At 42.6% G+C, this 18,757-nt stretch overlaps 1 protein-coding gene across 1 annotated transcript in view; it reads left to right on the plus strand.

Annotated features, from left to right (window-relative positions):
• The window catches only part of TMTC4 (transmembrane O-mannosyltransferase targeting cadherins 4), a 1,375,572-nt gene that overhangs the window by 266,500 nt on the left and 1,090,315 nt on the right, over positions 1 to 18,757 (plus strand). Inside the window, exon 3 of the mRNA XM_069637004.1 lies at positions 15,638 to 15,753. Within this exon, the coding sequence (XP_069493105.1) occupies positions 15,638 to 15,753 (116 nt within the window). The remainder of the gene's footprint in view (positions 1 to 15,637; positions 15,754 to 18,757) is intronic.

The raw sequence follows: 18,757 nt of genomic DNA on the forward strand, positions 1-18,757 counted from the left end.
AGATCAGTGAAGGTCCCACAGTAGCTCGACGAAACTGGGAAGTGTGGAAGCAAAGAGTTTCATTGTATGGCAATCATAAAAACGGTACTTGTTGAAAAAAGAATTGACAAAGAGGATAGATTTCAAAAGACAAATTGGATGCTTTATTTGGACACTTCTTATAAACATTGTCGGTCAAAAATACAGGTGGTAATCATTTGTACCTGGAAGTGAACTGTTCCACAAGCTCTGCTTTAGGTGGACAGGGCACGTTGGCAATGTTTTGTGGCAATGTATGTGTCCTCGGAACAAAATCTTGCGCAATTCCGTGAGTATGTATCTCCAAGACAGTCATAAGATATTTCACAAAATCGAATTCCTTTTCCTCATATATTGGTTTGACCACCCTTTTTTTGCTTCTTTTCTTTAAGGCCATTGTGAAGCGAAGCATCCCAAAGTTTCCTGCAGTCCTCGATTGTTCACGCCTTACATTCTCATTATGCGCTAATACCGCTATTAATGTCCTATATTCCATCCCCTCTATGCCGAAATGCAATCTCTTTGGCCTGTACTTTAGGCACATATTGTGGAACACCTCCAAATCTCCTGTGTGACAGAATTCTTTTAGTCCCTTCAGATCTCTTGATAGTTTTATCAAACACAATCTTCTCAAGAGCTTTGTGTAGAGGTGAAGATGGAATCAACCACTTCTTCTTCCGTTCCTGCTCTGGAGACAAAGTGACATGTGCACATTGGTGGAAATGTTGGTTTTCTGTCCAAGAGCGAACGTTGGAACAGTGGTGCATTAGTGACTGCTATTTTTCTAGCAGAATTTCCACAGACAGATCACAAGTTTTGGAGCTCCACCAAGGATGGTTGCTGAAAGATAGGGACCACTGTGAAAAATATTTTCAGAACCTTTATTTTTTTTTCCCTGCAGCTGATATTTTTTTATTGATTGATTTGGCAATGTGCCATACATTAAATTGATGGCGAATATTTGGAAACTGCTCTATTATTGTCTTGGCTATTGAAACGTGTCTGTCCGTGGCTATGAGGTCGATTTGCATTTCCCTCGATTGAAATCTTCCAGGGATTTTATAAAACCAAGTTTCTTCATGGCAACTGAGGATTTACATTCGGACACCTGCATGACCACCAAACTCACCATTCTTTTTAGTTTCCATGTTCTGAAAGTGATATGTGCAGTACTTTGCTGAAAATCTGGGGCTGTCACATTGTCCATCGCCAGATAGCCTGAGAATGTACATTGAATAGACATTTGTTCAATTTTCCAAGCTTCACTAATAGCAGGGAATAGATATTCACGTTGATATTTGTAGTACTGCGTTTTAGAAGGGAACTAGAGCCACTGAAAAATAAAGCAGCTGCACAAAGTAGATTTCCAGCTGACAGTTTACCCAGCATCGGTTGAGCGGACCATGAAAATTTAGCATGGAGCATTTCACAGGTGGCTTGTATTTTGAAGTTACTGCCTTGTGATACACGAGTCACATTCACCAATGGCTTCCCGCATACTTCCCCCTGTCACTGGATGCACACATTTCAGCATCATTATAATCTCCATCAAGCAGCTGTCGAATACAATGTATTTGGGCTCCTTCATTAGACTATCATCCTGCATGAATGTTGTTTCTGACCCAACTGTGGTTGACATCAGTCCAAGTGGACAAACTGTAGTTGAGATCTTTGTCTAGTTCCTCTGTCAATTGTGTTGATGCTCCAGTCTCTGCTATTTCAGCTTTTGCTTCTTGAACACAAATCGGAGAAATCATCAATGTCAATAGTTTTTTGGGTGGCCCTTTTTTGGCGGGTGTCGATTGTGTCAAGTGGTCTGCAACTAATTCTAAAGCATCTTCATTACATTCAGTTTCATCTTCATCTGGTGGAGCTCTCGCAATGTAGCAATGGTCCAACAACACTTTGCTGGCTTCATCGGTGACATTCAATTCATTTTCTGGCCCTTGGGCAAAAGCATCTCGAGTCTACTTATTGATTTGAGCACGCTGCTTGTCAAATAATAGTTGCTACATGGTCAAATCAGTTTGGCAAGCAGCATCTCTCATTCATCAGGCAACTAGAAGACAGGTTGGAAAAACATGTTCAATGTAAATCCAACATACAGTATATGGCACATTAGATTTAAAAAAAAACATGTTATGAAGGCACCAGCACAAAACACTGTTTGAAAATGAAATCGTTTGTAAATTACCGTAGCTTTCTTGGTTTTTTTCACGAAACCTTCTTCTTTACTATAACGACTGCACCAGCAAGCTGGTTCACCGACTCGGATCTACGTGCCTCCTCTTCTATATCCCGATCTTGTATACATCCCTAGAAAACAGTATCCATTAAAAATAAGTTATTCATATTTGAAATCAAATTATTCCATCGCACACATGGCTCACACAGATACCCTTGTACACCATGTACGTCAATTAGTCAAAATATACATTTCGATTATCAACTGATTGATGGCTAGTTTACTCGATGAAAGATGACTGTGCGAAACCCACTGATTGAAATGTTGCACTGAAGCAATTTTCAAAAGATGCTAGTTTATAATAATGTCAATGTTAATGGAATCAGATTTAGGACCAACTTTCTTTCATTCGAGGGAACTGTCAGTATGCATACCTCTGGCCCTAAATCAGCACCGAAGGATGATGTAATTGTAGTCGAAGTACCAGCATCACCCTGTAAAACAGTACTTGTTCTAGTATGGATGAAAAAAATTTGAAATTGAACACACACAATGTGATGCAGACAGTGGTACATATCAATAAAAACCCATGAATGAAACATTATGTAAACAAACGACAGGATATGTAAGTTTGATCATATTATCTCAAAATCCATGCATAAAACATTTCCGCAACTGTATAGCTAAATAAAACTACCTGATGCGCACTCGAAGTTGTTGACTCCAGGAAAGGCATGGATGCAGAATCTTGCTCCTTCATATTCAGTGCATTGTCATGGAGTTGTAAAGGGAAATTGGATTTGATTCAGAAATGCTAACCTAAAAAATTGACATGTAAAGCAAACAATTACAAGAAGATTATGCTTATTTCCAAGGGAACTATAGCATAGTTGTCTGTGCCCATAAATCATTTTCCATGATGCTCCTAAAACCAAGGACAGATGTTTAGCAAAATGTGGTTTGGTTATAAAGCAATACGATCTTGTAAATATGAAAAGTATTATAAGGGACATTTACACCTAAAACACCAATCTGTCCATGTAGTTACCTGTTCAGTACCCCAAGGCCTACAGCTAAAGAATTGTGACTCAACTGAGGCAGCCTCTGCATGAATAGAGTCGGAATTGCATTTGGAAGCAATTTACGAGACGTTCTGAGTCGATGCTTATTTGTGTACTGCGATTGGTCCTACATATTTGTGGCAAAGTGTAGGCTGCAGATGCGGAATCGATCACCCCTCGAGTCACCCAAGACTTCATGGGCTCTACTTTCAAGCTCTTCCGGTGCAAATTTGCAATATCTGACCCATTCTATAATTAGATCTATATTCCTCAGGAATACATGCATTGTAGTGCCTTTAGGTTTGTCATGGCTCTTAGAGCGGCAACCACAAACTGTACATGCAGGCATTGTTGGAAATTCTGTAAAAAAAAAAAAAAAAAAAAAGTCAACATTATTAGATAATTACTTTGCATAAAAGCGTGAGAAAGATGGAATTATATCATACATTTTCCTATGCAATCAATGTCTTGGTCACCGAAGCAAAACGTTTTCTAGCGTAGCCGGCAGTATTATAGGATAACTTTCATACACAATTAATTTATGTGATGCAAATCGTAACATGTTTCTCGTCCCTTGAATGTACTATTGTGCATCAAAAGGAAACATGCTTATAGACACGGTCCACGAAGGATGCAATTCGATCCAAATTGACACTGATGACAATTGCTATATATCGATAACATTACAAATTGAACTCAAAGTCAATAGCAATGAGATGAATGAACATTACACTACTGGGTACGTTTGTTTGAAACAGATAGAAATTTAAAGATCAAGGTAAAGATCTAGGAGATATGAATAGGTGACCTGGCCTTACCTTGACCAACAAACAGATTCAGCAAGCAGGGTATTTAGTAGCAGGAGAACAGGGAGATGTTCACAGGTAGCACAATGACGAGCTGACTCGCGGTGGTCACAGAAGTTCTCAGGTAGCACGTTCACAAGTTGACTTGCAGTGCTCAAAGATGTTCTCATGATAAATATCAAGTGGTTTATGAAGAATTAGAAAAGTGTGTGTGTATGTGAATGAGTGACGTGTATATGGTGTGGTCTTGCGCGAATAGCAAGGGCGCGGCCTGCTTCAAGGGGATCCTGCCTGGAGACACATGGTGTCAGGGGGGCATGTGAACAATTACCCCTGCGTGTAAGATACCTTTTGAAGTGTACATGGTGTTTGGCACCTTGGCTGCTCCAACCCTTGCCAGCCCCCTTTTGGCAGCGCACATCCACTGGTGCCAACTGCCTTTGATAATGGAGGGGGGATGGATGGGCCTGAGGCATGCAGGAAAGGGCTGGAAACACTGCTGAATGGAGACACACTTGATTCACTGAAAAACTGAAACAACCATTGATAAAAGTTCTGTTGTTTTTTATTTTGTTGCTGATTTTGATGGCACAAATGTACTAAACATTAAAAACCTCTAGTTGCAGTACAGTGTGGGAAAATCCCCTGTACTGACTGCTGTCACTGGGGAAAGTTTCCCTAATGGCACCACCGACACAGGCGGGTATTACTTGTCGAATTTGGTGTCCAAGCCTCCCATGAAGCCACCATGTAAACTAGGGATAGGCCGCCAGCCTGTACCACCTGTGAAAGAGAAAGATACAAACTCTTTGTAAATGAACGAGATAAGTGTATTAAACATTAGTTGCCAATGACAAATCTTGTATCCAATGGCATTGTTGCCAGTACAAATGTTACCTAGACACTTTATAATATTGAACGAATATGCATTCCATTACATTTGGGACACAAAGAAATATTGCTTCATGGCTGTACATGAAATGAACATAAGGAGACACTATGATTTCCCCAAATTGCGAGTGAATATAGAATTGCAAGACTACATTCGTTTGGCATTGATAGATCAAAGTTACGACAATATAGGAGACAATCATGAAATGGTAGTGGCCTAAGTGACATCACAACTAGAGTACACTTACTCGTTACTTGGATTGTGAGAGTGAACTGTAGTGCAAAGTTCGTGCATAAGCCCCATCATAATCCTCAACACGGACCGTGTGAGGCAGGCTGCCCTGAAGTCTGGCAGCTCGGTAACGCATTGCGGCCGTGTCTCGCCTTCCGATATGTAGGACAAGCATCCAGAGTTTTCTCGGCAGCAGCAATTCTCTTCCTCGGTTGGCATTGGTGCGCACCGATTGCAGGTACACCAGTTGGAAACGCCGTCCATGCAACTAGGCTCAGGCTCTTGATCTGTTGAATCGTCCTCCCAACTGTCGTCCGAAGCCCCATTGTTTGCGCATGTTTCTCTTTCGAGTAATTCCGCCTCGGAATACTCCGGCTCGTACAGGTAGGGCTGTATTGTTACCACTATGGGGCAAAAAGAAAATTGATAGTAATGGTACTAGTATCTGTTCGCATGGGCTACAAGCAATGAAGGTAGCTGACCAGAGCCCAGAAACGAGGCACAGAATACTAAAAAAAAAAGACAGTGAAAGGAATGGAAAAGCCAATCTGATGTCTGTTGAGAAGCGGTCTGCTTATACTTATTGAGGAAAGAGGCATCCTGCCATTTCTATGGAAACACGTCATTAGCTGAAGCGCAGAGAATGTTGACACAAGAAGTTCATTGGCGCTGCAAAATTGGCGGTACGCGTCTAGTGATCTCAGCCTCAGGGGCGGGGGATATGATTTAATGCGGCCAGAGCAGTCCACCTTGGGCGATGCAGCAACGGATAAGATTATCACAAGATGGCCTCGCCCTGCCGCCTGATTTTGCATGTGTACAAAAGAGGAAAACTATGGTAAGGTGAATAGGAAATGTTTGTACGATCGATCAATGTTTGCTTAAAAACATGCCCGAACCCTTGGTACAATAATATTTTTGAGCGCACTATTCCTTTTAATAGTCTTACAGATGGACATAGCTAATATTGATCCTAAGAGTGAAACAGTACGTAGATGACATTTTAATTTGTAGCAGAACGGAAGATCAGTGCAGACTGGATTCTATTTAGTTGATGACTATTCTAGCAGACCAAGGATACAAGGTAGACAAAAATAAGTTACAGTACTGTCAAGAAGAAGTGTTGTACACAGGGCAGTTGATTTCACATGAAGGATAAAAGATGACACCTGAAAGAGTTGGGACGATTATGAAAACTGCAAAGCCAGATACAGTGAGACAATTGCAGCAGTTTTTGGGGCTCTGCAACTATGTTGGAGCCTGGGTGTTTGATTACAGTTCATATGGAGACCCCTTTTACAAGCTTTAAAAAAGCACAAGTGGATAAAGTGAAAATAGAGTGGACTGAAGAGATGGAGGAAGGGTTTGAGGAATTGAAAAAAGCATTTGTACAGCCCCCGTTTTAGGAATTCCCAGTTATGCTGGGGAGTGTTATTTATTTTCGCACACAAATGGGACAGTTATGACAGCAGTACTCGTACAAAGGACTACATTAGGGACAAGCCTCTAGCATATTACAGTGGGATTTTAGACACAGTTATGAAAAGACACTTTACTTGCGAACAGTCATTGGCAGCCTCCGCGTTCGCAATTGAGAAGTCTGCACGTATTAGGGGCTGCTCTATGACTCTCTTCATGGAGCATGCACAGTTTGCCATTTTAGAGAAGCCCAAAGGTACATTGACATCCAAGAGAGCTTCCGCCTATGAAGTAACAATATCGAACCCAGCGATTAAAGTTGTCAGATGCAGAATAGTGAATCCTGACACTTTTGTAGCTGAGCCAATAGCTGAATATGATCATGTGCATGACTGTGCAAATTATGTTGAATTCTGATATATTCCTCGTGTGAAAGAAAATGCTGTGTCAGGAGGTGAAATTCTCTTTATTGATGGTTCTTCAAAAATGTATCAAACTAGTGGGGTGAGGCATTCAGGCGCAGTGGTAGTGAGACACAAATTCAATGGAGAATTTGAAGTTATAGCAAGTGCCAGGCTACCATCTCACTTTTCAGCGCAAGCAGCAGAATTGGTAGCGCTTATTTTCGCGCTTGAAAAACATAAATGGCAGGAAGTGACAGTGTACAGTGACTGTGCCTCTGTGACATCAACCGTACATGCAGGGCTAGCACGTTGGAAAAGGAGGGGCTACCTTTGTGCGGATGGCACTCCAGTGTAACACGCATCTTTATTGTACAGGCTTATTAAGGCACTACAACTCCCAGTAGCCATAGCGATCTTTAAGTGCGCAGCTCATACTAAGCGAACAGATTTTTTCTTGTGGAAACGAAGCCGCAGATGTAGACGCCAAGAGGATTTCATATTCTCCAGATATTTTGAGTTTAGATACTACGAGCATTAAAGAGAAAGTTGTCACAGTTATGTTGATGGGAGATGGTTTAATAAATTGCAGATGACCCAATTAATAATGGAGATTCAAGGAAGTGCACCATAGGAAGGGCTTGAATTATGGAAACGAAGGGGGTGTTCTTTATCCCCCTCAGGAGCGTTATGGTGGCAGGATTGCACTGGAAAGCCGGTGATGTCACTAGCATTATTAAAGGTAGCGCTTGAGCAGCTGCATTACCCCGCGCATATAACAATGGAGAGTCTTGCTGCAACAATTGCAGAAGACTGGTTTAAATCTGAATTTATTGGAGCACGTTACACTATTTATAGTGAATTGCATCGTGTGTCAAAGTTTACTGTTGGGCAAACACGAAGAACAATTAGAAGGCTAATCCCTCTACCGAAAGGTCAGTTTCAGCATGTACATATTGACTGTCTATATGCTGCAGGTATGTAATGGATATAGGTATCCGATAGTGGTGGTGTGTCCCTTCTCTAGGTGGATCAAGGCAGGTCGTGTACAAACACTGATGCCACTTGTGCAGCACAGTTTTTAGTGCGCAAAGTCATTTCGAGATGGGGTGTGTGTGAATTACTGAGATTCGATAATGGGCAACATTTTGTGAATCTGAGGTGTTTGAACAGGTAGGCTTTTACTAAATATGAACTGCAAGTTTTCTTCTGCTTATCACCTGCAAGCAAACAGAATATGCAAGAGACTTAACGGCCTCCTTAAGGAAAGGATTGCCACAATAAAATTGACAATGAAGAAGGTATGGCTATATTGCCTACCCTTAGCTTTATATGCCCTTTGGAATCAGCCTGGCTTGGACCATCACCTCACCCCCACAAACTAGTGACAGGGAGGTGGATGAGAACACCTCTTCAGTCTAGAAGTAGAAGTGATGCCCAGAGCATAGCCAAAACATTAGGTGATGAATTAAAAGAATATTTGACATTTATGACCGCGAGCCTTTCTCTCATTTCAGACTAACTCAAGCATCAGGGGGGTCTCAGAACACAGATGAAGACAATTCAGCAACCGGATCACTCAAACTTTTTTCGGCATCCAAGTGGTTTGTTTGTGATTGTTTCCTAATTAAGAATTTCACCAGAAAATTGCATGAGCCACAGTTTCATGGCCCCTTTTGCTTTGAAAATATAACCCCCTCAGAAGTATAGGTCCAAGGCAGGTGAGCTTGGAAGTGATGAGAAAATATGTAAAGGCGAGACCTACTCTCCCACCATTGCCAATACAGAAGCAAGACAAGGGGAAGAATGTCAGCGTGTGCAGACTCGATCAATGACAAAGAAGGAGGACTATAAGGTGACCAGCTGCTGATGGCGATTTTGCATTTGGACAAAGACTTGTATGGACACTCCTTATAGATATTTTATTAAGAGCGCAAACCCTTGTTGAGAGTCTTGGGAATCTTGAAAAATGAACTTTAGAATTACATTGACGTATCAAAGTTATGCCTAAATGTTGGTTGCTGATCAGAAATTTGAAGCAAGCTCAATATCCAGATTAATTTCTCACTGAATATCTGTTTCTTTCAACACATGGTTCTCGCTGACCGTGATGTGCATAGGCTTGTGCTTGCTGTTTTTGTATTTATCCTTCAAGCTTGTCCTGCTCTTGTCAGAAGAGATGTTGATTTTCATACTTTTTACAGGATCCTAAAAATGGCCCTGTGATTAGAAGGCTGCTAATTGTGATCATTGAGCAGATTATGCAACTAAAGGAGTAAAATAATTTGGTAAAGTGTATTAAAAATTAGAAAGAAAGGTAGAAGTTGGCACGATTCTTGAGAATGAATGCGTGCAACCAGCACCAGGATGGTGCGAGAGGTGGATGTCGATGGTCTTGTACATAGTATATGCCTGTACAATTACTCTTTTTGTCTTTCTATCCAAGCGTGCGTTTGCTTAATTGTGACTTAATGAGCGTATTCATTGGCCTCATTGCTCGGGATCTCATTGAGCATATGTCATCGGGTTGCAAGGGCTCAATCGCCTCAGTTGGTTGTAGTCTGTATCACGGAAAGAGCCACGTTTTTTGAGTTTTGCAGAAGGTCATATAGTCTTGGGTGTGTCGATTATGTGAGGGGGAAGTGAGTTTCACAGAGTTAGGGCCAAGGTTGAGAAGGCGGATCCCCCAATCCTGACCGAGCTAGAGGTTGGAATCACTAGAAGGAGGGCCGTGCTTGATCTTAAGGTGCGAGATGGGAGGTAGTGTTTTATCTTTTCCTGTAGGTACAATGGGCCGGTCTTGTGCACTGCTCGTGAGTAATGCATAGTGTCTTGAAGACTACAGCAAGACTCACCTGCTTGAAACCAATAACCAAAGACATTTTCTCCACACTTATCAAGGACACCAACTTCGCATGATCTCTAAGTCACCCATGCCCCTGGACATCTTCGTAAAAATCCTCAACAACATTTCCAGCACCTAATGAACCTGTCACTAAACACAGGAATTGTACTAAACTCATTAAAATTAGCATTCATCAAACCACTGATTGATTAAAAAAAAAAAGGTATCCGAAAGTGCAGAAAATCAAAGCAACTACAGACCTTTATCCAACTTGCCCTACCCAGTGAAGTTCTTGGAGAGCCATCTATACAAAATCCTACTTAAATACGTTTAAACAAACGGATTACTCGACCACTCACAAGTTGGCTTTAGACCAATGAGATGAACAGAATCTGCCTTCATACTACTGGACATATGTGCGACATTCAACACAATTCGCCACACAACACCAATAAAAAAGAATGATGGATTGTGGTATACAAGAATCTGTCTTAAGGTGGCTTAAATCCTTCCTCACAAAATGAAAGAACCTAATGTCTACCTTTCACATCAAAAACCAAAAATATCTCCTGTGGAGTTCTACTGGGATCCAGCCTCTCACTGCACTCTTCAACATCTACATGTTCCCCCTGATGGAAATCATTCAAACCCATGGACTGACCACCTATAACTACGCAGACGGCACACAACTGATTGTGGAGATGCCGACGACCGAGGAGCCAAACATCCTGAACAACTGTCTCACAGACATAAACAATTGGATGGCAATGAACAACCTCAAATTGAACCCAGCCAAAATGGAAATATTGCCCCGCCCCACCCCCAGAAAGCAATGCAACCAACCCACAACTGTACTGGGCGACAGGCATGGGAACACAACCGGAAACTTCCACTCCTCAGGGGGTTACTTCCATACTGTTTCCACACAGAACCCTTGCAACCATATCCCTGATATTAACCATAAATGACTGTGCTTGCAGCCTCTACCTAGGAATGCTGAAAATATTCATCAAAAACCTCCAACGGGTCCAAAACACTACAGCCGGGATTCTCCTGAGATTAAACAGAGGAGACCACATCACTCCAAACTCATTCGTTACCATAAAAAAATGCATCAAATTCAAAGCCCTCTGCATTGCCCATATATCCTTACCCAGACACGGAGCCAAATTCTTCCAGCCCAAGATCACCTGCAGACAGCCAAGAAGAGACCTAAGATCAAGCGACGAGCTACAAATAGAGACAAAAAGATACGAAAATTGGACATTCGGAGGAACAGCATTCTCATGCGTAATTGCTAACCTCTGGAACACTATGTCCAATGAAATGTTAACAGAAGACCACCTCACCTTCAGGAAACAACCAAACACATGGTTATTGAACGGCCAATGACCAGCACAAAGGGACAACAGCATCAAAACATTGAGGAGCGAAAATAACGCATTAAGGGTGGTGGTCTCAGATCACACTGGCGAAATCAAGGAGGACCAAAAATACCCCACCGCCCACCTTCGCCCCTCGCCGCCAATCGTGCGCTACAGCTGTAGAGATCGGCAAAGTCTAGCCTGTCCCACTGCAGACGGACTCGGAAAGACACCCCACGCGCAAATGTATGCATTCAGGAAAGCCCAGCCAGGTAACGCATTAAATGAACCATGTCTCACCTAGATCACTAGAGTAGCTGAGTTGTGCGCCACTTTCTCAAATTATTGCAATACCATCGGTGCGTCCATTTAGCAGCCAAACACTGAACAGGACAAAGCAGAGTTGCTCCGACTAATCACTGCAGGGTAAATAGTAACATACTAGGTACATCAACCCTTTGCCCTCGGAAACTGTGGGGGAATTTAGCGTCCATGCTTGGAGAGGAGGTGGGGCTGGCTGACAAACTACAAACTGGAGTGCTGTAAGGCACAGTTGAATGGCAACTGAAGAGCTTCTTCTGAGGCACTGTCAAACCAGCTGATGAACTAAACAATCCCCCCCCCCTTTCCTGCTCCTCCAACATAACCTACGCCACTATACACGACTCTGGGCTATTCACACTACACATAGACACACCTAGCACTAGTCTAATTCTCGCAATCAACTAACTCGCAAAGACTCTGGACATTACCTTAGATGGAACATACCAATGCACATAATCCAGCCACATTACACACCAACACAACTCAATCAAGCACCTAACAGACATCCATGACACTTGACCCCCTTTATGGATACAACTAACCAGTGCACATGACCGTACCCCCACCGTAACCACACACCCAGCATAAAACACTAGCACACATCCGAGGCACAGAGTCCCACCCCTACGGTTGCAACAAGTGGGCCCTCTGTACAACTCCCACACGCAAGACAACGCACATAGACGCCAGTTTCTCCTGGTTCTGTACCTATCCTATTATACTATCCTCACTAACACACCCGGCCCTCTTCTCTTGCAGAGCCACGTGAATGGCTGGAGACTGCCCCTGGGTGGTAGCGGTGCGTGGTATGAATCAACATAACCTAACATAACGTATAGAAGTCTCGGCAGAATATTCTTCTTAATCAAGGCAATCCATCCAAACCACCAAAGTGCTTGTGGGTTCCAAGTCTGCAAATCTGCCCTGATAGCCGAAAATAGTTTTGGGAAGTTAGCCTGATATTGACTCTCACAAATACTTTCTTTTATAAAAAACGATGTAACATACTTTTTTTGGTGACACGGCATGCCTTCTTCAAACCCTACATTCAAGCGAGGGGGAAAAAGAGGGCCTTGGGGCACAAATAATCACTGAAAAATCCATGATAACCCAATTTTTGTAAATACAAATATCTGCCAGTGGTCAAGGGCTATTTTGAGGAATTCTGCTCAATGTTGAGATGTGAATTGGAAGCCACTGTCAAATATTGGTCTTTGATGTAACATAGAATGTGCAGGATTTTTTTTTTTTTATAAGATCTGGTGACAGGAGAGGAAGCAATGGGAGAAAGCATATAGACATCTTGGAGGACGGGGGGAGTAGGGCCCGTCTCCTATTGTATGCAAAGACACTTCTCCAATAACCTCTTAATCTCTCCCTACTCCCCTCAGATTTAGTCCTATCCTTTCACACACTAAGGCACCACTGGGAGGGGAAAACGTGTTTTAGGTTTAAACCAAAGGGGCACTTTTTCTCCCAGTGGCATTATTCCGGGGGTTTTCAGATTTAATTGAAAACCAGAAAGCATAATCATTAACAATGGCACCTGGTTTGCAAATTTCTCTTAAGGAGATCAGAAGGTGTTTCTACTGTTCTCCTCTCCCATCTCAAAACCACTGGTCGCAATTAACCAACTGATGCAACAACCTTTACTAGAACTTTTAGTTACACAGCTGCCTACTCCACTTTTGATGTAGGACCCTCAACCAGGGGGATACTCTCTGTATCACGCAGGGTCATGCTTGGCTGATCACTCTTTGTCCTCTAAAATAGACAACGGGAATGGAGACAATGAAGATACTTCTTTTAATTATGCCTCCATGTGAATTTTCCTCCACAATCTGTGCTAGTAGTAGTAGCAGCAATGGTGTGCTCTAGGGGAACTTCTTGGTCTTCATCGTCTATTACAGCAACTTCAAATATAACTCCTTCCAGAAAGGAGGGGAAAGTACAAACCCTTCTTAGGAAGTAGTAGTGCTTTGCATTGGCGACAAGCCAAGACAGACTGAGTCTGATGCCTCCTCAAATAGCCATACAAAATCTAGTGCTTTATTTTGCTACATAGGGGGTCATTACGACCCAGGTGTTAACCATGGCACTATTAGCGCCATGGTTGACGCTGGTATTTTAACGATTGCGCCATGGTGGATGGCGGAATTACCGCCCCATTCCAAGTTTGGCGGGGCGGTAATTCCCCATTCACCATTGGCCCTTCCCCATTCCCATTTTTGCCCCCATAGTGCTCAATGGGAATGGGGAAGCCAGTAATTACGGTACCGCAAATTACAGTACCGTAATTACCTCCAAGGTCCCTTTGCGCGGGTCCAATCCTTAACGGCTGGTCAAGACCAGCCGTTAAGGTAGGGACCCACAAATGGACCTCGTAATTAGGCGGTAAGGGGTTAACGGCGCCGCAACCTTTTACGGCGCCGTTAACCCCTTACCGTCTGGGTCGTAATGAGGCCCATAATCATTAATGTTCAGGGCAGAAATGTAATCCTGTCGTTATACCCATCTGGCATTCCTTAACCACTTTGAGACATCCTGAACCTTGTGCTTACCTATGGTCCAACCATGACTACGAACGTTGAATGTAAACTTGCTAGCACTAACATTACACAAAACCATTAGCGTCTGTCATTCTATAAACCAGTGTCCCCTCGGTATACTATTTCAAACCTTATGTGAGTTAAGTTTTTGGATCCCCAAAACTTGGATGACTGTGCACTTTGCCATGCACCCTGTTTTCCTCCCATTCAATGCTTTTCTAAATGTTGTATCCTCTGAGTCACGTCTTTCAGTTCCATTCCATATTTCTACACTTATGGTCTGTTTTCTTGACTGGTGTCCCCTTTTCCCACTGCTTTGCTGCCCTTTTTGACTCCTTTAGGTCTTTCCCTTCTAACCATCACCACTGTCCTACATGAGTTTTTCAATAGTCTTCTTGTTGGTACCACTTTACTTTTCTCCTTCTCTAGCCACTCATTTGCCTCCTATGGATTCTGTGAGATGTGTCCTTGCTTGATAGTTGGAACTTTAGTCAGGTGTGAATGAGAAGGCACTGTGCGTGTGTATAGTGTAGCTTTCTTGTGACTTCCTCATATGTCTAACTCCTCTGTTGGCCCTCCCAGGTTGTATTAGTCGGCAGTGGAATATATTTACGTGGCCTATTTCTGGAGTCTCTCTCAGAATGTTGTATTGGACATTGATGTTTAATAACTTGGAAATAATCATAGTTGATGTGGTTCTTGAGGTCAACGACCTCATTACTTTTGCTGCTCTTAAAATAATGAGGAATCATGACAGTTTGTCTTTCAAAAAGCCTCTCCATGTTATTGCTTTTGTCTGCCACCGACAACACTCCTGTGATATGTCGATTGACCATTGATTGGACTTAGATTGCCCCAAGTACACAACTCCAAAGTGGTAGCACAACCATGCTCTAAACACCCATATTTTCATCTCAGCCTTAAACTCACGAATATTGTGCATCTTTTATGACCTCCATGCTAAAATCTCTGATCTGATTGTCAAGCTTTTTTTCCTACTCCTTTCTTAAACATGATTTACATTTGTTTTTCTTGCAATGTAAAGCTAAACCTTAACTGTAGTTTAAAATGTCTTTCCAGTAAGAGAACCTAATTTCTTTACCTAACATTGCATTTAATAAAGAAAAGAAGTAGTAACGTTTTCTGGTGAAGAGCTTTTTTTTATTGATGACCACTTACCATAGCACGCTCTGAGAAAAACAGGCTTTGCCGGAAAGCTCAATTTGCAGCCCATCAAAAGCCCCATCACTTCTTTTGCCTTCAGGTCCATCCTTGCCCAACTCTCTCCTGTAGCCATGGGATGCCCTTGAAGACCAGCGGGTTGCACAAAGCTCAGGAATAGGTCTCCACGTCTATGTTTGCTGGCTCCACCCCAACATCATTTTATTTTTATCAAAATGTTAGTATTGACTTTCTTTAGCTTTTTCCCAGTATTTGATGTTTGTTATTTCAACAATTTGTAGCCATTCCATAGTGATGGAGATGCATACTAATACACACGTTCATAACAGTTAATTAAAAAAAACAACTTTGTCATTTCAGGACCTCAGAGGAGAGACTCCTCTTGGAGATCTATGGGCACATGACTTTTGGGGCACTAAACTCCTTAGCAATGTCAGCCATAAATCCTATCGACCTCTCACAGTCATGACCTTCAGGTAAGGCATGGTGTATTATACTTCTATAAGGTGAGCTATCTTTTCAAAAAATCTTTGTCAGTTGAGAAGTTCAAAAATGTTCTCCTTACTGAGTGTAACTTTATGTATAGTGGCCCCAAGTAAATTATGGTTGAGAGTTTGGGGAAACAAGAATGCCACCTTATGGCATTTTATTTTAAGAAACACGTTGACTAGAGAAAGGTGGTAAAAAATACCTTGGTTGAGGACTGTTAAGGATTTTTTTGTGTTTGTGTAATGTTCCTGTTCAGTCCACTCCTGCTGCAGTGTTATCCTTGGCGGAAGTAACCATTTACAAGGAGGCAGTAACCCGGGGATTGTGGTAAAACGCGCACTTGCAGCACGCGTGACTGATGCTGACAATTACCATAGTTTTATAAGTGAGAACCCCAACATTCAGCCGTATCTTGTCTGGGCCGGAAAAACATCATAGTTGGCTCACTACTAGGGAAGATGTGACTGTCTATTGCTGAGGGGAAACACAGGGAAATGGCCCGGATATCCAGATGATCCTAGCTGCCCTGTGTGTGGATACCCTAATGAGAATTTGAGTCATTTTTTTATTGTTCTGCTCAGGTTATGGGGAGATAAGAAAGCGGACAATTTAGCAGATTTTAAAATGCACCGATATCCATCAGTATAGACCTGCAATGATGTTTCTTTTTAAAGGCAGGAACTCAGCTGTTGGAATGGCCACTATTGTCTTATCTGAAGGCTGCTATGTATAAAAGAAAGGGTTTTTTACAGGTATAGGATGCTGCTTTTTATTATGCTTTTTACTATATGATAATTTTTGATGTCTTTTATTAAGAAATTATGAATTTGTGAGCAAGTGAATCCAGGATGTAGATTCTATTTATAATTCCTTTTATGCTATGTCGTGTTTGTGTGTAATGGATATTTTGTATAAACCTAACTTGACTGACTATACATACGTGTTGAAATATAACTTGAAATGTAGCTCAGTGTGAAATGTGTTTTAAGGAGGGTGGAGCCAACTAAAGCCCAACATGGCTGAAACATCTCTGGACTTTTGCCGATAGCTCAATGTCTTTGGCTGTCCAGATGGTGTCAGTGTTTGGCGCGGCACGAGCAACTGAGGACTGGTATGGGGGATACGGGAGAAGTTGACAGAACTAGGTCTTCCCAGGTTGCCAGCACCAGGGATACAGTCACTGGCCACCTTTGCACCTCCGATTGTTAGGTGCTGAGGATCCCCTTCACAGTGAACAGTGGCTTCGACAAGCAGAAAGGTGGCTCGAGGGACCTGCAGGAGTGATGATGCTGTGGCCCACGTTGTAACTGGTGCAGCAGAGGAAGTGTTTCTAGTGTTGGGCATCATGGTTGCCAGAGGGCAGATGCTGGAAGTGGTGACTTACTCTGACAACTGTGATAGCAGATTCAGGGCCTTTTGGGGGAAGGTGCGCTGCAAGATGAAGGAAGTGGGCCCTCCTCATTCCAGCTGCCCTGATGTGACCCTCTTCTGTACATTTTAGCATAAAGGAGGCAGTGGTGTATCATTCTGAGCTCTCCTTCAACTTTGAGGGATGGCTTGATCCTGCAATTTTATTACTAGGCCGGTCTGACTGTTTCTGCTCTCCATGATGACGAGGAGGATCGACACAAAGAATCATCTTTTAAACATAGAGGGGTTTCTCCCTGCATGGGAGAAGCTGTGAGAAATGATTGCCATGAGGCCGTCGCCCTCGCAGGTGTGGGACAGATCCTCTTTAAATGCATTTCATCACTCCATATCAATATTAACTGGAGGACAGACATTATTGAACAGGCACTTCAGGCTGTAGAATATAAGCTGTAAAATCTGACACAGAGGATGGCGGGGCTAGAACAATCCGTGAAGGCTTACAGCTCTTAAGCAGCACAAAAGAGTTAAGGGTACAGTTCAAGAGGTTTGCAATTGAAAGTATCCTAAATTTGAGTCCAGGCTGGAAAGCTTGGTTATCTGGTGGGAAGGCACAGTTGCAGATATTAAGGGGGCCTGATAAAACAGTGACTAATCATTTGCAACATGATTTGGAGCTGTGGTTGGCTAACCTGGCAGGGTTGGGAGGTGCCTCGAAGGCCCTGATAGCTTGCAATTGTCTACAGATTGCCCGTTAGAGGGTCAAATGTGATGGACGGTGATGTGGCACCTACATGGCAAATCATAGGTCCGCTGATGTGAGCGAGTTCATTTTAGATGGAGTAATTAAACGGAAATGCGCTATTTTGGGCTTGCCATGTTTTATTGTTCCCTGACTTGAGTCCTGAGACTTTTTCCATGGAGAGGGCCCTTAAAAGTTTAAAAGGACTTGCAGGTGTTGAGATTGAGCTGTTCACTCAGTTACCTAGTAAAGCTGAGAGTGGGACATGGGGGGAAAGATATATTTCTTCACCCTGGATGCTGCTAGATACTTCCTTGTGAGGCAACAGGGTGAAGGATGACGTAAGACTGAAAGAAGCTTTGATGGGTGACTACATTGCAGTTTTCTCTGGCAGGAATTTGGGTGACGGTTGTTCCCTTTCCAAAAGGTTGTCATAGAAGACTCTTCTGTCAGAGGCAGCTGGAATAGTGGCCTGAGGAGCGCTGGCTCCCCAAGGGTATCCAAGGTTTTCTGTGCTTTTCTCACTTTTGATCTTCGTCTTCACCCCTCTTTAGTTTCTTCTGGAATAATGGTGGTATTGGATTTGATTTCAGTTCTGTTATATTTGTGTTGACTGGAACTTTTTTGGGAGATATGTTACTGTGAAGTGTAAGTCTGTTCATACATTTCTTGTCCCGTATGGTTTCGTTTAATAAGGATAATTTGAAATCTAAAATGTTTTAACCTCCATTGACCGCTCATGAAGGCAGAAAAAGACCACCATAGATGGATTCAATTTGAAAATGTCCTCTGGGAAAAAGTCGCCAGGTAGGCAACATTTTTTCCCTGTACAGTAAAAGCCTCCCCCCACATATTCTTGGACGGTTACCATTCTTTATTGT

The sequence above is a fragment of the Ambystoma mexicanum genome, chromosome 7p, assembly GCF_040938575.1.
Source record: "Ambystoma mexicanum isolate Mex_15411 chromosome 7p, UKY_AmexF1_1, whole genome shotgun sequence".
Classification (NCBI taxonomy): Eukaryota; Metazoa; Chordata; class Amphibia; order Caudata; family Ambystomatidae; genus Ambystoma; species Ambystoma mexicanum.